This window comes from Ptychodera flava, chromosome 8 (assembly GCF_041260155.1).
Source record: "Ptychodera flava strain L36383 chromosome 8, AS_Pfla_20210202, whole genome shotgun sequence".
NCBI classification, from domain to species: domain Eukaryota; kingdom Metazoa; phylum Hemichordata; class Enteropneusta; family Ptychoderidae; genus Ptychodera; species Ptychodera flava.
This window is the reverse complement of record NC_091935.1, coordinates 10,611,072-10,633,510: the sequence shown is the minus strand read 5'-3', so window position 1 is coordinate 10,633,510 and position 22,439 is coordinate 10,611,072. Positions and strand designations below refer to the sequence as shown.

The 22,439-nt window shown below is 37.1% G+C and overlaps 1 protein-coding gene across 1 annotated transcript in view; it reads right to left on the bottom strand.

Annotated features, from left to right (window-relative positions):
• The window catches only part of LOC139139507 (bacterial leucyl aminopeptidase-like), a 40,703-nt gene extending 20,395 nt beyond the window's left edge, over positions 1-20,308 (bottom strand). The window contains exon 1 of the mRNA XM_070708419.1: positions 20,237-20,308. Within this exon, the coding sequence (XP_070564520.1) occupies positions 20,237-20,308 (72 nt within the window). The remainder of the gene's footprint in view (positions 1-20,236) is intronic.
• Positions 20,309-22,439: the final 2,131 nt, after the last annotated feature.

Below are 22,439 nucleotides of genomic sequence, written 5' to 3'. Positions count from 1 at the left end.
ATTTGTTGTTGAAAGGCTGATTAGGGCAACCGAAACCAACAAAATCTATAAATGTAGCTTTTGTATCCAATACTTACTTCTTGTAAACCAAGAGCATAAATCCACAAACGATATTTGTCAGCGGCAATAAGTCATGAAGTCCAAATACCTATCATGATGAATGATAAGACATTAACATGCTACACAGCTGCTTTAATCATAGGCAGTAGAGCATAGACAATTTGTGAGTCTCGCTTCCACTGTCTATGCTTTCATGTGCTAGCAACTAAAACTGCTCAAATTCCGAACAGGTTCAAAGTAATCAAAATTGTTTTCTTCTTTCTATTAATTTATACCTTACATTACTTTGTTCCATCGCCGTTTTCTTCCCTTGTGGTTTACGGTATTCACATGTACCGTCATATCATTTAGTGCGCAAGACAAATAAAATTACAGACTGTAAAATACTCATGAAAACGAAGCCTGATACTGTTATGATGCATTTTATATCAAGAATTACGCTTCACAGACTGGTATTTACATTTAGTATCTAAAAGTAGAAAGGAGAGAACATTTGCAACTACCAATGAACAGATAAAAACAAACATTCCACGTAGTCTTCATGGCTGCGGGAAAGGTCAACCTGAAGAAAAGAGACGCAACAAAGGAACGCAGCAGGAGCCAAGTAACAGAACAGTTACCACTGCAGACAAAATTGTCAATGGTAAAGACAAACTAGGGTTTTGGTTTCTTTAACGATAGGAAGTCTAAGAACCGGTACTTACCGGTTTTTGCCAGGAATCGTAAGTCTTATACTGTAGTTGAAACCGCCATTCTCATAAATCAGAAAGGTGTGGCGTCGATGACACTATGATTGATAGTTACTCAAAAAGGTAAATGATATGAACTGACCACATAACATACGACGTTTGAACCAAGGGGGAAACAAGAGATGTGAAATATTATATGCAATTCAAAGTATTGATAATGTTTTACAAGCCTGTGTTTACTAGCTCCATTCGTCAGTAAATCATAAATAGTTGACAAAGAAAGAGTACAGGACCTCTACTTGACTCTTCTTTGAGAGATGTAATTTAGATAAAAATGATTGGGACTGAGACATATATTCATTGAAGAGAAATAGAATTTAGATAGGTAATTACTGACCTGCATACTGATAAGAACGTGACTTATGGAGTTATCATTACTCTGCAAAAGAAGTAGCCACGTTCACTATTGATACGGTACGACAATTACAAAGACATACAATTTAAACGCTTTCAAAAATAAATACAAATGTACTCGGTTTAGGAAACTTTTGGAGTAAGAAGAGAATTGAAACGCTTAAGATCAATCTCCATTCGCAGGAAGGATTTACACCACCCTTAAACTTGCTACAGATTTTATCTCGCAATCGCTGTAGCACGTCGTACATTTCTTTTTTTTCTTGTCTTCTGCTGCCGGGACTCACATGAAAGCCGGTGATGTAAATGAATTTTTCCGTCGTCTTGTTTTTGGAAAATAGAAAATGAATTTCTCTATACAAGATAAAGCACCAATTGTTGATTTCCATCGTGATTTTTTTACTCATTACGAAAGAAAGTTTGCTTCAGCAAAGTACGATAAAAGACTATTTCTTCAGGTTCTAAAATTGATGACAGTTGCTGACTCTAACAAAACATATGCTTACACTTTAGGATGAATTCGGTATTTTTGTAACATATTCAAACTCGCAACCAACGGTATTCGCATCCCAGCCTCTGGAAAGGTAGTTAAATGACGTCGTTATTGCAATGACCCCTACGCAGCTTGAGTTCAGCGAGAGAGAGAGAGAGAGAGAGAGAGAGAGAGAGGGGGGGGGGCTAGAAGGAAATACGTTACCGATTTGGGTTTATAAAACAGCTGAATGATGAGTTGAGTTGTTTCCCAACCTTTCAAAACTTTCAATAAATGACAACATTTATTACAATGACGTTTATAGCACTATGCTGATCAATGACATCGGTTGACGCGGTAACGAACCAAGGATTATAGTTCTCCGTCATAATGCATTGGACAGTTTGTCAATAATACAACTTACAACTATACCTAAAAAGTTCTTTAAAGGTTTCATCTTGAGGTTTGACCACAGAAGGTTTCTGTCCGACTATTATAATCTATTTTAAAGAGCAGTTTTTAATCGAAATTAAAAATTAACAATCTCGACGGAGACGCTGCGAACTTCGGTTTCTTGAAAAGGTTTGCGATTGCGACTACATATACGAATTTTTGGAATCAAAATATTTACAGTTGTTGTACCCAACAAATTCATTTTGATGCGATTTTAATGTCTATGTGTAATTTAGTCTTATGAGGTTTGTGGACGGTACATGTGTGCAGGGTCACACTTGCTGACGTGTTGACAGAGTGACACACAACTGTTCGACACCAAGACAGAATACGGCGCGATGAATTATTTCAAAAACGACATCCGTATTCCCATGACATGTGCAACGACAACATTTTTGGCAACACTCCTCTTTCACAACTGACAATATTTTTGACATGGATCTACGATAATATACGAAAAAAATTTTGATGAACATGAAATTTGTTTGCTCCCAAAACCAAAGTATCATGGCGAGTGCGCCCCTTCTCAAAAAGGGATCAAACTGCCTAGAGTAGTTGCCTACTAGTCGCGATCTGATGTTACACGCTTCCTGATAGCATTGCGCTGAATCAACCCTTTCTTGCTAGGCTAGGAGATGGCGGTCATGTAACGGATTCTGTAAACGTTCTAAAAATAATGATGGCTATGTATGGATGTCACGCATCCTCGAGCTGCTGCATATTGGATAAACGAAACGACCCGGACTGTAAAGGTACCGGCTTACCGTAAATTCCCCGTGTGACGAGAAACGGGGATCGGTGACCGTTAAGAGATCATTCGGCTCGACTACACGGTTAAATCTGTCGGTGTTTGACATTTCCTTGCAATGGCAACCGATGTCCACAGATATGAAGAAGTCAGTAATGCAATCCATTAAGATGGGGACGGTGTAGGAGGAGGAAAGCTGAAGAGACTGTGATGGCTTTACGGTCCTGTTTAGCTTGAAAATTCAATTTGGTTGGTCACGATAAGTATTAAAATGATGAATTTATAAACGATGAGATGAAAGAGAATACAAAATTTGGTATGGTATTCCTATGGTATCGGGGACAAGTACAGGAGGATGTTCGGAAGAGGTTCACGCTATGATGTAAGAATTGACAGAACGTAAGAACGTAAGAACCTCTCCGTCACATAGAATGACGTAAATTATCCTATACTTTTTCCAACGTTGCTCATTCGATAACTGACGTCTACCGGATTAATATTTAGCAAGACACATCGCCAAATCTTTGCAAGATGTGGGTAGTGACGCCATCAATGAGTGAGACAGAACAGCGATACTACTCTTCCTTTCTTTTTTTAAGATCACTGTGCTTTTTCGCTAAAACCTGTCTATCTACCTTTTACCTGCATGTCTATCGGTAGTTGTCCTTTGATCTGTCGGTCAGTCTGATTGTCAGAACAGCCCTTTGCCCGCGAGTGCTCTCTCTCTCTCTCTCTCTCTCTCTCTCTCAGATAAGTCACGGGTGGTGGATGTATTTTATAAATCTTTATTTTACATGAACGATTTCCAGACGATCCATGCATAGTGATTTTTGAGACAGAACAGAGTTTTCAAATGACTTCTGCTTCAACGCGCAGAAAGCAATCCAAGTTGAACGGTGCATTTAGTATTATATCAGTGATTGCAAATGAGCTTTACCTTTTGGGACGAGGAATTATGAGAAACAAGCAAAGGTTTCACGGCGTGCGGGCATATTCGCGTGAGGAAGTTGTCCGCCTTTCCTTTAGCCAGTCTATTATAGAATCGTGACTAAACGGTCGAGCGCATGCTGAACGTAAGCTAGTTCGCCATCGAGCTTTCGGCAATTTTTAAGACCCGTCACGCGGTTTCAACTATTATTATTAATATCAATAAATACAGAGAATTCAGATACGTTGTAAGTATTACGCCAAGCGTGAGTATATACGTAAAACTACTCTATCGGAGCGAACATTTTATAAAATACTGGCCTGTGTCGTTTGTGTATGTACATAATACATACATACATACATACATACATACATACATACATACATACATACATACATACATACATACATACATGCACACACAAACAAACAAACAAACAGACAAACAATCAGTAATTGGCGCACTATCAACTTGAATATCCCGTTGCACTGTAAAGCTGAAGTGAAACCTTTGTGGCACCTAGGAGGATGTAGCTCGGTACGTCGTCATGACAGAAATCTCAAGTACGCCATGGGTCTTTTCTGTCTTGTAGACCGAAAGTTTCAGATTATATTTTTTCTCTTGTACGCTTAATCTGTAGGGCGTATCGCTCTTGAGTCAGTGGACTTCATATGACCCGAAGGACTATGGGACTAATTTTCTATTACGAGTGAAACGCCTTCGTTAAGTTTGCGCACTGTCGACTGCAATATTTCTAGACACTTGCTCCTAAAATTATCCATTATAAAGGACAAATATTGCTCGGACCGTAAACTATGGAGACGCTATTGCCTACGTGCAACTAGTGTATGACGCCTGGACTCGAATAAGGTGATATCTATTTCAAATACACGAAAACTAAAATTTATGTGGAATTTTGTTCACGGTTGTACTTTGCACGGCTGACCCGGATGAATTTGTGATTTAGGTGAGTGACTGTTCAAGCGACTGATCAATTGCTTCATTGTCGCTCTGTGAGCCCTTCTGAGAGTAGGATCCGTTAAATGACAACAATCTGTGTAAAGTAGAAGCACAGACTGTAAAACTGACATATGCCCCCTCCCCAAATCACCTGAGAACTGTTTGTCGGCGCTGTTAGACGTCCAAGCTGTCAACAAACCGCCTCGGCCCTGAAATACCGGAGTGTCAATATTTGACTATGACGATATTTATTAATCGTGTTTGCGCATATTTATCGAAGGCAACGGTTTACCAGGAATGAATACTTATATACGTCCAACAATCATTTCAGTCAGTTGTAAGATACTGCACAGAGAAAGATTTGTTTTTAAAACATTTTTGCCGAAGCTCGCCTTAACATGTGCGCAAGGAACTCCACAGTCCGAGAAATGTACCATCCAAAGTGAGGCCAACGCCAGAGATAAATTAGACCAAGTTCTTGGGTTTCATCAAGAATGGCAGTGAACACGAATGCGATTTGAACTAATTTGGGATAATTGGATGGTGACGTAATGTCGAGTTAATTTGCAAATGTAATCTCATCTGCTCTTCTTTTTTAAGTTACACATTTGTTTTTTATGAGTAATTTGTAGTATTGCAACATTCAGCTAAAGGGCACCTAACACCTTTGCGAAATTTGAAAAATATGAAGATCCAGTTATCCCAATTAGTTCACATTGGGTTAGTGAAAAGTATCACTGAGGTCTCTTCCGATTAAATAAATTCTCATGACACAATTGAAGTACATGTACATAGAAAGTTTGACACTTTCAACCGATTCATTGCCATGCTTGTTCATTTGATTCCCTGATCAGTTTTACACGTTCAGCCATTGTCTGGGCGTGTTTGTTCAGCATATGAACGTTATATCTTTATCAGTCTACAATACGGACCACGGCTGGACTTCTACTCGAAGTGTGCAACTGTTCTTCACATTAGAACCATGTCTGCTTACGTGAAACCCTATTGCTTGTATGTTTCGAAAAAAAACCGAACAAATCAACTATTCTCTCCACTCCTGTCTTAGTTTGGCGTATTATTTTGATTATTCTGAAATCACAAGGAAACAAAAGTCACGTACACTGAACATCTTGTAAGACAGCTTGCAGTGTAAACAAGAACACAACCTTCACGTGGATTGAAGATCTCCCATTTTAGCTGTGTAGCGAATGTTAACAGAACCAGCAAGATGCAGGCATGCTTTAGAAGCAGCTGCATGTCTTACCCTCGTCAGATGATTTCTGGAACTGTTCTAAAACAACATAACATAATGATTGTAGATATGATTTTCAAAACCTTAAGACCACAATGCATCACGTTTCCGGCGCTGGTCATTACGCTGGCAAGGGTTCGTCTCAAACAGTCGATGAAGTCGAAAAAATTTAAAAATAGTCCACGGGGAAAATAATTCCGATGAAATGACTTAAGTTTGACTCCGATTAGCGACTGAAGCTACTTGATCACCATGTATGGTATAAGGCCATGTTTACATAACTTATGATGTCAACAGCACCGTAAAGTTCGGCAGCGCAATTTTGAATGGCCCACCCAGTGAAAACAAACGATTTGCTTCTAAAATCGTTCAACAATGACCAATTCAAATCTGTGAGTTGTTTATTCCTTGCATTGTTCACTTCGACAAACGTATTTTACGTGAACGTAGTTTCCAATTTATAACTGAAAAATTACTTTTAATTAACAACAACAGTATTACGTCGACTAACGTCTACCCCAGCCCAATCATTGATTGTAAAATTTTACTCACTCTAAAAAGTTTCGTAAAAGTCAATCCTACTTTTTTCCACCGTCCCCCTCTCCTTAAAGAATGCTCCCTCTGCATTCTCGTTTTTTGTTTATTCCCTTTCCTTTAATGCCGTTGTTGTTATTGTTGTTGTTGTTGCTGTTGCTGTTGTTGTTGATGATAAGTTGAGTTATATCTTATTTAACATTTGTTCATCATTATTCCCACCCTGTAAAACTTTAAGACAGGTCTTATTATGAAGTATGATTGATCTCCAACAGAGTCGCTTGAAAATACACCTAAATAGCCAGTACCTGTAACTTCTGATGATTTTTGTTTTGTGTGAAAACTGTAAGTTCTTGTTGTACTCCGCAAAGCGTTTTGCAACTCCCATTACTGAACTAGTCAACACGGCCTCAATACGTGTAAAATGCATTATTATTGTTTACCTTTGAATATCTAATCCGGGCCTTCGCGAATCAACAATAACAATGCAGTCTACCCAATGGATGTAAAGGCTAAGTTGACAAGCCGAATACTATGTTTTTCAACATGCTTTGGGGACTAGAACCAAGACACTGTAGCTTACATTAAAAACAAAAATTGTGAAAAAAAGTCATCAAAAGTTTCAGCTACTGGCCCTTTAATGACTCTTATATCAAGCAGTAGAAACCATGCGCCCACAGGCCTTTTTATGCAGCGATTTGTTTTGAAACTTTATTCATAAAATTAGCAGTTGATTCGATGACATCACGTCCACCATCAACATGTAAAGTCATTTTGACAACACTGCAGCAAACAAAGCAACCAAACGAAAGATACAGGAAAACTCAACTGATCAGTAAAATGGTAAATATCCGGTGTACAATATCTGTGTGATGATAAGAAAAACATATCGAAAAAAGTTTTACTGGAAGTTTCATGAAAAGAAGAGCAAGGTGCAGCCGTCCGTTATTCAGTACCTAAAAAATCAACATGTAATCACGCCATCAACGTTGAATGACAGTTGAGGAATAAACGTGACTCATTTCAGGAAACGAATTTAACCAGAAGAGGATACGTGACTCATTTCAGGAAACGAATTTAACCAGAAGAGGATAGTTTAGATTTAAGCATAGACCCTAGAGAAACAGTCTATGATTAAATAACGAATAAACGGCTTATCAAGTGCAGTAAAATTTCCGCGTGCAGAATTTACAAAATTGATTAAAGTCGATCCGTTGTGTTTATATATTTTACTGATACTAAGTAAAGCGACGTCTACTCAACATCGAAATCCCAGTCTACTATAGACAAATTCACTTTTGCCACTTTAAAAGCCAGGAAGATATATGGAAATTTCAATACTGCAAGAGTCCTTTAAGGAAAATTTTGTGCAGTCGGTATATTAATCATACAAAGCACTCCATACGCCAATGATGTGACACAAACAAATGAAAGCGACAAAACATAAGCAACGAGTGAGTTTCAGCATTAACTCTTTAAGAAACGTGTAGACATCAGGCGACAGACGATACTGTTTACTCAACGATATAAATCCACTTGATAACCATGGCAACGGCGATTAACAGGCAAAGTAATCCACTAAACGGCGAAGTTTGGAGGGCCGCTCCTGTTGCCAGAATAAAAGATAAGGATATATAATTTAATTGAACAATCAACAATGGCGGAACTTTGGATGTATATTGAAGATACTATGATTTAACATTACTGAAAGTCATGAAGCATTTTTACTTCAGCCAACTTCTAATTTGCATATTTAATGAACTTTCCTAATTGGGATATATATCTTGATTGTTTGTCAACTTTGATCGAACCAATCCAGATATACATCTCTAATTAGGAAAGCTCGTTGAAAATGCAAATTCGTAATTGGATGTTCTAAAAAATCTACAGCGAGTCTTGGTCATTATAGTTTTTTTAATGTACAGAGCAAAGTTTATCAATTTTGATCAAGTCAACAAGATATATATCCCTAATTAGGAAAGTTCGTTAATATACAAATTAGTAATTAGGTGAAGTAAAAATGCTAAATGATTTTCAATCACGTTTTAACTTAATGTCTTTAATGTTCATTGCAAGTTTGTAAACTTTGGTCTTGTCAATCCAGATATATATGCCCAAAAGGGGAAGTTTGTCAAATATGCAAATCGGTAATAATTATATCTAAAACTTCTAAAACAATTTTCATGATGGTTATATCAGTCTATCTCAAATAAATATAGTACGTTCCGTCAACTTTGATCATGTCAATCAAGATATATACCCCTAATTGGGAAAGTTCGTTCAATATGCAAATTAGTGATTAGCTGAAGTGAAAATGCCAAATGACTTTCAATATTATAGTATCATCAATGTACATAGCATGTTTCGCAAACTTTGATCAAGTTAATCCGGGTATATATCCCTAATTAGGAAAGTTCATTAAATATGAAATTTAGGAATTGCCTGAAGGAAAAACGCTAAACTTTCGATATTTTTAACCTTGTATCATCAGGATAAATAGCATGTTTCGCCATCTTTGATCAAGTTAATACATTATATATATATATATATATATATATATATATATATATATATATATATATATATATATATATATATATATATCCCTTATTAGAAAATGTCATTGAATATGCAAATTAGGATTTAGGTGAAGTAAAAATGCTTATGACTTTCAGTAATTTTTTAATCGTAGTACCTTTAATATAGATACCAAATTTTTGTCAATTTTGATTCAGTCAATTCAGACATAAATCCCTAATTAGGAAAGTTCGTCAAATATTGAAATTAGCGATTAACTTTCATGTCACTTTATGTCTATTGTGGCTGATAAATCCTCGTGGGATCGAAAAAATTGTAGCAAATCTCATCCATCTCGTTAAATGTAGCGAACTCGATCCCAGGGATCGAGTTTTTTCTAGTCTGTAAGAGGATTATTAAGGTGTCATAGTTTTTTGTTTTCCATTGAAATTGTCATCTAGTATGTAAATGACCTGGCAAGACAATCTAACGCCCGAATACCAAATACAAAGAAAATGTATAAAAGGAATGGAAATTAAAATTTTAATATACCCGGAGCAGAAAATAAAAATGTTGATCATCAGCAGTGAAAACCGTTTTATGAGAGTGAGCCAAGGTAAATACAATAAAACAGACCATGGCAAGTTTACTGAAAATGTTACGATCCGTTTGTCAACGCCGAAAAAGATGTCTGTCGCGAGTTAAAAAAGATATTTATGAAGAAAAAATCGCCGAATGCTGCTTACCAATAGAACAATCTGTCCCCTCTATAACTCCTAGTTCAATAAGCATGTTGGCTGCTGCTTTGGTTGTTCTCGCGAGAAAAAGTAGATTCTCGTCCGTGATCAACGTTTCGTCGTCACATCGTTGGTGGAAACACTCGTCCATTGGTATACGGTAGTCGCCTTGTAAGGAGAGACAAAATAATATTGTGTTAGCGATGTTTGTTTCGTGAGTATGCATGTATGCGTTTGTACCTCGCATAACACTCAATAATTAAGGTACAGGTAAGCAGGGTTCCTTAAAATATCCTTTTTTGCAGGAACCATAGGAAAAATCGTTCCTCTTTCTACATGGGGGAACTAATACAAATGTCATCATGTACGTCAGATATTCAGATTTTCCAGATTCTCAAAATCTTACAATTTTTCTTTTTTCGACAACTTATCTTCACCCATTTTGAAACTTGTCGAGATAATGGAGTTTTACTGTCTTTTTGTCTCAAAAATAAAAAATTTATTTTCTCCGGACAAGGGCAGATATTTTGAATTTCAAAAATTAGAAAACTGGCAGTATTTTACTCTTAAACATAGATATATTAACAGCTGCCTTGAAGTTCCTTTCGTGATTATGAAGACAGAATGGTCTGAAGTTAAAGTTTCCCATGGTGAACAAAAGTTAAAAACTCCATTTTCAAAGAGTGATTAACCAACATGTGATAGGACTAAGACAGACAAAGAATGCTTAGTTAAGTCACACCATGGAGGTAGTCTAGCGTAACCTTCATGGTCACATAAGGACATACCTCGATTTAGTATAATATCGCTGTGATACTTTCGCGTCACAATTCAGTTTGTTAGCAGACTTACACGAATCCGTGATAAACAAAGCGGATAAATATGGCGGTCCTTTCTCCCAAAATCGACTGTGGGCGCTGTGAAAGAAAAAATCAAAGCTTTCTTTTTCTTCTTGAGTTGGAACGCCTGTAACAAATTGAATCACACGATATTCTTAGTAGTCCATATGGTCACATATATTGCTAAGGTTTGACCGTTGTGTGTCAGCCAGCTTCTAGATCTGTCATTCAGCAGGTCACTTTTCAGCAAATCTGTGGCTCTATCTGTTACATCTGCTAGTAGGTAAATCAATTGGTCGGTCGATCAATATTTCAGCGCTATCGGTTTGGGCGATCAAGAGTGTACTCCATAGCACATAGCAACGAAGAGAATATATTAATCAGGTATTCAATCTTGACATTACGTTAATGGCTAGCGTCCGATTAATCTATCTCTGAGTGTTGGTCATCTATTCATTATATCTATGGTCAGTCCCTTAAGTTTAGCTGGCTCTCAATCTACCTCTGAGTCTTCAATGCTCATAGTCATAGTCATAATCAGTCTATTGGTGTCTGTCGAGTAGCTCCTATTTAGTGTCAACAAACTTTGGCTGACATCTACTTTGCAAATGGTCAACGATTCATATGCCTGTTCTTAGCTTGGCGGCCTGAAAGCTGGCTTGCTTATGTGTATGTGTACGACATGCATTCCTCCTTAAACCACCTACCATCGATGGAAGCTCCAAGAACTTCTGTGTAGGTGTCATCTACCTCAACTTCTGAGAGATGGGAATCAAAAGTGTCCAACAGTTCAGCATCAGTTTGTCTTCCGATCAATGTGAGAAAGTCGCCGCGATAACCTCGTTCTTCCAGTCTATCAAATACTTCAGGAAAGTGCTGGTCGTTTGGAATAAAAAAAAAGCAATACCACAAGTCTTAGCATCAGTACTATGCTTTTTCACTCCATCTTATAGTGAAATGAACATGCTCAAAGTCCACTGACACTGTCGTCATTAGTTTCAAAACAAAAATAACTTACCACAGCCCCTAAAAACATAGATGAAAATGTAAACACACATTTTTATACCGACAAACTTTCAGAAATACGAAAACATTGCTTAAGATTTGCTAGACACCATTCTGGTCTAGATTTAGTGTCAAACTATGCAAAACAACTTTTCTAATTCAGTTTGTTTCTTTTTTTAACGAAATCGAATGTTTCACTGTGTTTTACTATTTCATTATAATTGTGCGCATTAAGGTTATAATCAGCTCATCGAAAGACCGCCAGATCTACGTTTTGCATGGAGCAAAAACTTACATTTCTTTCGATACGTTTTGATCAAAGATACGGTATCACGACAATGCTACATGGTATTTCACGTGTGTACATGGACTTAGACTCTTTTTATTTCGAGGGTTTTTCCCATTTCTTGATGAATATGTGTGAGTATCATTCCTATGTAGCATTCTTTTCTTTTTCAAACTTTAGAGATAAAGTATTTAAATTTAAATAGGCAACTGAGGTAACTCACTTCAACTAGCTCTTCTGGAAACAACTGCGTATTCTGGATTGGGTTGTAATTCATAATTGTGTCCATAATCAAAGCTCCCTGAAATCCGCTTCTGTCGTTTTTGTTAACTTGTAAAAACGGTTCAAGCCAGTCTGTCACGAAATGGTAACTTCCTAGACAGATATCACTTTTCCACTACCTATGTGGGCAAAATATATGAATTATTTAAGCAATAAAGCACACCCAGCGACGGCAGGTATACCACGAGATTTTGGCCAGTCCACGACATATATGCACGAGCGATAACGAGTGTATATATGAAGTGAACTGATCAAAATCGAGTGATATGCCGTCGCTGGATGTAATTTATTGCTATGAGGCCTATATCATAAAGGTATATTGAAATTCTGGCGTGGAACGTCAAAAACGGATTTTTGCTCAAGCTGAGAGCTGGCGCGTATGCCAGCCGTAGTATATCGCCAATATACCACGGTTCTTTTCGCATCTCGATCAATATGATCGCTGTATTTGCGCGATCAATATAGGCCAACTGGATTGATATAATTAACGTTATTACATGCCGATAATACAAGATGGTCGACCTAGTGTCATAATCTCAATTACGGCCTCTGTAAATGTCAAATTCTACCTGACCAGCGCAATAATATCGACAACCCAATCTACTACCATCATTTTGTGTATTCGAGTAGAATATTCTAGCTTTGATCCTATTTCAAATGGAACTTCCTGCTTACATTTGTAATATTTCAATTTAACGTAGATTTATCAACGTTGATAATGTGCAGCTTTTTTGATATACAAAGATTACATCGCTTGCTTATGTTAGAGTAACTTGATGCTTTGTCAATGATCAAGGTATCAACGGGGGACAACACGGAGAAGGTCTACATCGGACTCACTGATAACACCTTCAAGACGCGCTACGCTAATCACATGCAATCGTTCCGTAACGAAAGATATTGTCACTGCACGGAGTTGTCCAAGTACATTTGGTCCTTAAGACAAAAGAACCAGGTCTTTGACATTTCGTGGTCAATCATTGACAAAGCATCAAGTTACTCTAACATAAGCAAGCGATGTAATCTTTGTATATCAGAAAAGCTACACATTATCAACGCTGATAAATCTACGCTATTAAACAAACGCTCGGAGTTGGTTTCAAAATGTCGCCACCAAAACAAATATTATTTATCAAATTTTAACACCACCTACAAATAGAATGGTACGTCCCGATAATACATATATAAGACTGTCGAGCTAAGAATCCTTTCACTTCTTCTGTCTGATGATTGCAGGATGCATGAAACTTAAGTAACAGATATAATTACTTTGTACTTGAAGTAATTTTGTGTTATTATTTATAACGCTCTGCTTTAGCATCGAGCACTGTAATTTCCCACGAGGACATCTGTATACTTCGATATATCTATCTATCTATCTATCTATCTATCTATCTATCTATCTATCTATCTATCTATCTATCTATCTATCTATCTTATATATATATATATATATATATATTATATATATATATATATATATATATATATATATATATCGGTTGCTGGCGAAATGATTGTAAAATATCATCTCTACAACGTTGTTTCGTGCGCCGCTGGACTCATTCGTCAGGAGACTTAACTGGTGTGAAAATACATCTACAAGGGGTACACATAGTTATTTAGGCAGGTGGGGGTATGTTTCTTGGGATTGACAGTTGTTGGATAACAATGTTTTGCTACATTTACGAATATTCATCTAGAAGGAGAGCGGTGATTTACCTAGCTGAATGTATTTTAAACCTAGTTATTACATAACAATGCCTTGCTTTTGTGTCGGCATGAGGACACACGTTCGTTTTTGTTGAGCGTAGAACATTCTGGATGGCGGATTATAATAAATTTCTCTGTTAAAACAAAGGTTGCGCCGCTTGTGTTTGGCAAGAATGTAGTCATCGGACAAAGATTCTTATCCCTAGTAAACAAATGCTTCCCGGCAGACAATCTCTGAAAACATTCACCAGAAACGCGGAAAAGGTTAGCTACAGCAACATGAACAACACGAAATAGATCATCGACAACCACAGCAAACGCTAAAGTGTTAGCTTACGCCAAGCCACTTAACCGAAAGATTTATTATAATTCGCCATCCAGAATATTCTACGCCTCAACAAAAGAAACGAACTTGTGTCCTCATGCCGACACTGAAGCAAAGCATAGGTATACAACAAAAACTTTAAAAACAGTCACTCCACGTGCTTAAAAAATACATTCCACCAGCTAAATCATTTCTCTCCTTGTAGTTGTTGAATATTCATGACAGTAGCAAAATATTGTTATGCAACAACTGTCAATCCCAACAAATATTGTGCCATTTGCGTAGATAGCTATGTGTACCCCTTGTAGATGTATATTCGCACCAGTATAGTCTCCTGACAACTTAGTCCAGCGGCTCATGAAACAACATTGTTGAGATGAAATTATAAAATTTCTCCAGCAACTCATTATATCCCGCTCTTATTTCGTATTGAGCACTTTGTATCGGACTCGTCGAACAACATACTTAGTCCGCACAGACAGACAGATTATATATATATATATATATATATATATATATATATATATATATATATATATATATATATATATATATATATATATTTATATATAATCTCCCAGTATTTCTCACTCATGTGACGTCATCGAAGACGAGGGTTTCCCCCAACATAGCGGCAGTATCCCTCCGAGCCGGTAGGCGAGGGATACAGCTATGTTGGGGAAACCCGAGTCTTCGATGACGTCACATGAGTGAGAAATACTGGGAGATTATATATTTATCACATGCATAGACCCACTTTTTTATTTTCACTTTCCGCGCGATGTAATTTGGACTTCTATTATGTCGGCGTGGCGGATGAAGTGGTACGGCTCCAGCTGATTCCGTTCACATTCCGACGGACGCACGTTCCTCACGATGCGTCAGAGTAGTCTCTTGCTGTCGGATTTTCCGCGCAAAACTTGAATGGATATAGCCGTTATCAGCGAGGACAAGGGAAAGGAGGATGATATAGTATCTTCAGATGTATTATTTTGTTTGAAGGTAAAGTAATAATGTAAATAATGCATCGAAATTTAACCTTGTCTTGCTGTTCATAGCGGTGCTTATACGTTGTTTACACTGTACGATTCGAACGAACACGCTGTGCAATGCTGCAGTCGTCATTTTTACTGCTGTCAGTTCCTGACTTCGGTCATAATATATGAATAAAACCACAATTGAACACATCGTTCTTGTTGGTCATTTATGCAACCACACTGTACCTAGGAAAGTTATATTGCTCGAAACTGGCGAGGACTGGAGGAGTACTATGCCGTATGAAGATCGTACGTTCGCAAATATTCTGAACGCCTTGGACGTTGTTTAAAATTGAGAGGAAAAGTGTCGTTCGTTGTAATTATGAATGAAACTAAAATCATAAACAATCACAGTAAACAAGGGCAAAAAGAAACTTTTAACATTTGGCATGTAATGTTCATTCGATCTCGATTTTACTAGTGTCTTATGAAAACACTTCATTGCGGCCGCGGCTCCTATCGAGCTGTCGACGAAGTGGCACAAGCTTCTGAAAACCTCGTTTTCACACTATAGGGATAACTGGGTCTATGTATGTGATAAATAATAATATATATATATATATATATATATATATATATATATATATATATAAATGATAGGCTTACTATCCACAGTGTGTCTTTCCTCCAAGTCAAAGGCAACGAACAAAATTGTGTTCTTTGGTTTGCAGGTTCCACCAGCAACCATAGCAACTACTTCCAAGAGAAGTGCTAATCCTGATCCATCGTCATCAACGCCCGGAGTCGTTCGCGTTGTGTCGTAGTGCGCCCCCAATAGTACTACATTGTCATCTTTAGTTCCATTCGTTGTCCCTCCAGAATACCAATTATGTTGACTCCTCGGTACTGAGCAAATAACGGTAGCAAAAGTTAATCGAGTATTGATAGCAAGGGCAATCCCGAGGATATGAACACAATGACAACCTCGTTCTTAGTACTATTTAATATGAATAAATTATTAGCATGGTTGCAATATTATAGTCAAGCATTTTTTTAGAAGTCAGTTCTTGTTACAGAAAGTATAATCATAAGTAAATTTTGAGATTGATAATTTCAGAATCCAATTTATAATGACCTATTCGTAAAATAGGAAAATCACACTCATAACCAACATCATACGTATCCCGGAGATGTTACCACTGAAGCTGTAACCTTTGATTTGATAATGAAAATGATATAACTGTCCCATAAAATATACCATCAATGCTATAAAACGTTAATTATCAATATTGTACAAGTGGACCCCGCAGTGTGTGATTGTATAGATGACAAGAAAATAATTGAATACCTTTACATGCTCTACTTACTGTTTCATATATGCCAGAAAAATGATTGAACCTGACTTCCAAGTTGTACTTGTTCAGTGTATCCACAATATAGTTCCTTGCATTGCCCTTGCTTATGTCGTCTACTTCATGATGTCTATTTCTACTGAAATAACCTTCGAGATGGTAACGTAATCGACTGCTTATTTCCTCTAGGTTTTCGTCCTTGGTGTCAACAGACCAGATTTGTGTCAAAACAAAAACTGCATAAAAAGAGAGCACTCGGTTTAGTGACTTTACAAAGCGATCACCTTCAAGGGTTTCCTTTCAAGAGATCGGCCCTTGATGAAGCAAATTGTATCGTAACTGCAGCTGCCTTAAATCATTCTGTCGATTAAGTTGAAGACGCATGATTAATTAGAGAGATTTTGTTTAGATCTTGGATGCATTTCGTGGAGATGAAACATGGTGGTTTTACTTTATTTAAAAAAAATACTCTTTATAATATACAAAATCGTCGGTCAAAATGGGCCTAATCATGACATTTCATGGTTGTAATTGCTCGCGCATCAGGCCGCAAAAGGCGGCCTTTGAAGTGGCTCAATGATACGCATACGTTGGTGAAGTACGATAATCAAAGTAAAACTTAAGTTGCCCACGCGGCAATAGTTGAAAAATTGAATGTTAAATGCAAGATATTGGTTTGAATAACAAAATGTGTCATTAGAAATACTCATTAATAAAAAGGGACCTATGGTATAAAACTTTAAGGAAAACACTTAGCAGAAATTCATGTGCGTTTAATAGTATGTCATAATATGTTAATGTTTTTGGCATTGCAAGTGTTATGTTGTTTAAATTCATATTTACTTTTAAGGATTTGTCATAAAAGGTCTTCAGAAAATAATGTGAAGAGAAAAAGGGAAACTACTAGTTGTGTTTTAGATGATATTATAGAATTATTTGTATTATAATATATATTATTATTATCATATACTATAGAATTATCTACATGTAAACACGAACAATTAAATTGCAAACACACAGAAAAGGTTTCCCTGAACAATCTGGATCTCTCTTTTACATTTATGTACCATCATTGAGGTATCTACAGGGCGTCATCAACAGATTCTCTATCATTTGAACTGCAATTATGTTCAGAATGAAGAGTTGCAGACAAAAAATAGTTTAGTAACCTTTTTCACTCATTAAATTAGGTGTTTAGACTGACTGACGTTAGTTTGATTCATGTACGTACAGCGTGTACGCTTTCGATAAGTCATTTACTTGTCTCGTAGTCATACCTATATTAGCCCATAAAAGTCAATGTGTTTTCAAATTTGGATCACGATATTTTGACAAGCAAACCACATATTATCGGTCATTAATGGAAAGAAACCAAAAAGTATTGAGGAAAAAAGTTTCATGTCCGGTTTATATCTGTTAAAAATGCGTGAGGCGCTGGATAGGATACTTGGGCAGAAAGATAAGGTAATGAGTTTAACCAAAACTCACTGTACACGTACATGAAGTGAAGAGCCCCATCTAGTGACCGGACCGACCACAGTAATTTAGACTGATCCATTAGCTCAGTTGGTAGAGCATCCGAAATGTTTTCAGGGGATGTGGGTTCGAGTCCCGCATGGGCCACTTTTTATTTCATTTGCAACAAAGTAAACAAGTCGTCGTTGATGGCACAGTCCCCACTTGTTTAATGGGTACTTTGATTACAAGTCCTTGAGAGGATAGAGTCCTATACATTAATTGGGTCTGTGATTAAGGATGAGTTGCATGGTTGTGAAAACGTTAAAACAATGTGGGCTTCCACCCCAATTACATAAGGCCATTAAATAAGTCAATAATAATAAATCGATTGGATATTGCCAAACACTTTTGCATTCTTAACATGACACTGAATGATAATCACGTGTACCACCACATTTCATACACAATACGGCAAAGTGCCAATGAGTTGTATTACGGCACATTGAGATCAATATCTGTACAAAGTTTCATCAAATTGATGAGGTGTTTCTGGACATATCACTCTAATTAGGAAAATTCAGTTTATATTTAAATTAGCAATTAACATGACACTGCACAGCATGTGCAAATCAGTAATTAATTGACATGATACTACTACATATCATTGCATGCCATATCACTACTGGAAGATCTATATCTGTACCAAGTTTTATCAACTTTGATACTGCATTTCTAGACATATCATACTAATTATAAGAGTTATTGAACCGATCTTTTGAGATTGGGGATTTGGCCGAGCCGTTTTGTCTGTGGCTTCTCTGCTAGGTGACTTGGTACCATCCGTTGTGAGTTCGAACCCCAGTGAAACCACCATATTGATCAAATATGCAAATAAGCAATCAATTGAAATGATACTGCTTAATGTCTTCACACAGTATTACAGTACTGAAAGATCAAAATCTGTACCAAGTTTCACCGAATTTGATTAAGTATTTCTGGACATAGTCCACTAATTAGGAAATTTCATTAAATATGCAAATTAGCAATCAATTAACATGATATGCTTAATGTCTTCACACTGCATTACAGTACTGTGAGATCAACATCTGTACCATGTTTCATCAATTTGATGCAGTGGTTATGGAGATAGCCCACTAATTAGGAACTTTCATTAATATGCAAATTAGCAATTATGTTGCATGACACTGCTAAGTGTCTCTGTACACTATTATGAGACAGTGTGCTAAAGATCTGTACAACGTTTCATCAAATTTGCTGCAGTATTTCTGGACATATCGCGCTAATTGCTGAAATTATCAAATATGCAAATTAGCAATTAATTGACGTAATACTGACTGTGTGCTATCAGAGTTTATCTTTACAAAGTTTCATCAAATTTAGTGTAGTCGCTCTACAAATAGAGCTCTTTTTCAAACAGTCATTGTCAATGACATAGTCCCCACTTTTTTAATAAAATGGCCGTCATACGGCTATTTTGGATCTGTTCACAAACAAATCGACGTGCATATGCATAAAATAAAGAGTAATCCCTGTTCTTAGTTTGAACGAAATCGCTCCGGGCATCTTTGAGATATCTGCGTGAACAAATTGACGCACAGACATAAAGACGGACGCACGGACATGACCAAACCTATGAGTCCCCCCGGACGGTGGCCATGGGGGCTAATAAAATTCGTATAGTGAGGAGAGTCGCGATTTCAAACCAAAAAAATTACACTTCTCTGGCTTTGCATCATTCGTATGACTGGTCCTCATTACCAAAAAAAATCAATTCCTGGGTTTGTGACTTCTGTGCGAGTCCCTGTTGAATCTATAGGATCCTTAGACAGAAAGATTAGGTAATGAGTTTAACCAAACTCACTCTACAGGCACATGAAATGAAGAGGCCCATTTAAGTGACAGGACCGACCACAGTAATTCCGACTGGTCCATTAGCTCAGTTGGTTGAGCATCCGAAATGTATTCGGGGGTGTGGGTTCGAGTCCCGCATCGGTCACTTTTCATTTAATTTGCAACAAAATAAAAAAATTCGTATAGTGAGGTGAGTCAAACCCCAAACAAGTACATTTGAAAACAAACTGAGTCAACTGTCATGGCGGCGCGTCTCTCACGGGCCTGACTCGGAAGTCACCTATATCAACAGTTACATTGGCTTATCGGTTGTAAGTCGCTTTAAAATCAGCAAAATACACTTCAATTTAACTACAATCTTACAATGTCTTCATCTTGCACGTTGTTGGCTATGAAAACCTGAACAAGGGGCTCAATGTCGTGCAATGCCGCCATTTTACTCCACCAACTGTCTTATTTAGCTTAACGCATGCTCCACTGCTACGTTCAAAATTTACAATAATGATCAACTTGGTCAACAAATCGTTCCGTTTTTCACTAAAATATTCTCAAAAATGTTACAATCTACCGTTTCTATCACTCAGAGGGCAATACAAGAAAAAACTTTCAAACCGTCTCTCGTTCAGTGCACACGCACTGCTGTAGTTGACAGCTCTTTTATGGAGCCTTCAGTAATTACGGGGGGGTGAGCCGGGGGAATTCCGTGCTCACCTGTACTGTAAAATGTGACCCTCCCCTATCCTTGTGTCTAAAATGTGACCCTCCCCCTTGTCCGGCATTCTAAAACTTGACCCTCCCAAATCACTGCAGTATTCTCCCAAGGAATAACTCAGACACAAAATCAGCTAATTTACATAACAATATTTAATTGTTATGTAAGTTAAAGACAGAAATTACAGGGGGAGGGCTGGTATTTTGGGAGGGAGGGTTGCAATTTATCACGCAAACATTTTGAAGGGCATGCATTTGCGGGAGGGTCACCATATTTTGCACAACTATAAGGAGACAAGATGTGGCTGATATAGTGCTTCACCCAAAAATATCCGATCATAATACACTGGAGTCTATCAGGCAAACTATTGACCTTTCCCCCTCTCAACTAGCCATATCTTTACATTTATATATGTTTGATAATATATGTAAATTTACTTTGCTTTAAGTGGGAAGTAAAACGTGCATGTGTGTACAAGAAATTAGATTGTGGAATTTCATTGAAAATGTTTATTACTATTGTAGTCTATGAGGAAACTATGAATAAGTTTTCCAGTACAAAACCCGTAAATCTGTGTATTTATGTATGCCTGATTATTGATATTAATGTATTTGATTGGACTAGGGTAGTTACAAGTGGATATGTGTGCAAGAAATTGGATTTTAGGATTTCATTGAAAATGTTGATTAATGTGACCCTACCCCTATCCTTGTGTCTAAAATGTGACCCTCCCCTTGTTCGGCATTCTGAAACTCGACCTCCCCCAATCACTGCAGTATTCTCTCAAGGAATAACTCAGGCACAAAATCATGTTAATACATGGTAGTCTACGAGGAAACTATGAATGATTTTGTCCAGTACAAAAACCTGGTGAATCTGTGTATTTATGTACGCTTGATTATTGATATTCATGTACTTGATTAGTCTAGAGTGGTTAAAAAATGGATGTGTGGGGAAAACATTGGATTTTGGAATTTCACTGAAATGTTGATTCACTATACATGGTAGTCTATGCGAGAACTATGATAAATTTTTACTAATATAAACATAAAACTACAATATCTGACAGTGTGCATTTATCGCCATTTGATAATTGATATATACTTTGCCGTCTTTCCCATATGTCTTTGTCTCTTGTCTTTCATCAGTTTTAACTGTTCAGGGTGTTTAAAGGGACATTATCGCTATCTTTTGACCCTTTTTTCACCAATTTTGTTGCAAACGAGCAGTTGCTGATGTTGTTCGATTTATTGAAAGATGTCTAAAAAATGGTCGACCATAGACAACTTCCATCCAATTTTGCCTTTACTGTGTAGATAAACCTCGGGTCAGGGGTTAACAGTAGCCCACCTAAAACCTCTGACCTGAGGTTTTCTACACAGAGTAGGCAAAATTGGATGGAAGTTGTCTATGGTCAACCATTTTTAGACATCTTTCAATAAGTTGAACGACATCATAAACTGTTTGTTTGCAACAAAATTGGTGAAAAAAGGGTCGAAAGATAGCGATAATGTCCCTTTAATGTTGAATACTACTGCATCTTCTTTTCTCGTGAAGCTTGTCGATAATGTGTATGTATTTAAAAGAATCAATGTATTTCGTCGGCGATTTCATATGCAGGAAATATTAAATAGATATTTAAAGGTTTGGCCGTAAAATCATCTTCTGTTAAAAGTGACCCTCCCCTTAAGATAGGTTTATAAAAAGTGACCCCTCTTGGAATTTTTTCAAAAGAATGACCCTCCCATGTTATTACTAAAGGCTCCCTTAGTGTAGTAGAAAGGGAAGGCAAGACACGCTCTCCCCTCAAGTGAATGTTATTAGATGTGAAAAACATTCAAACTCCTTATCATG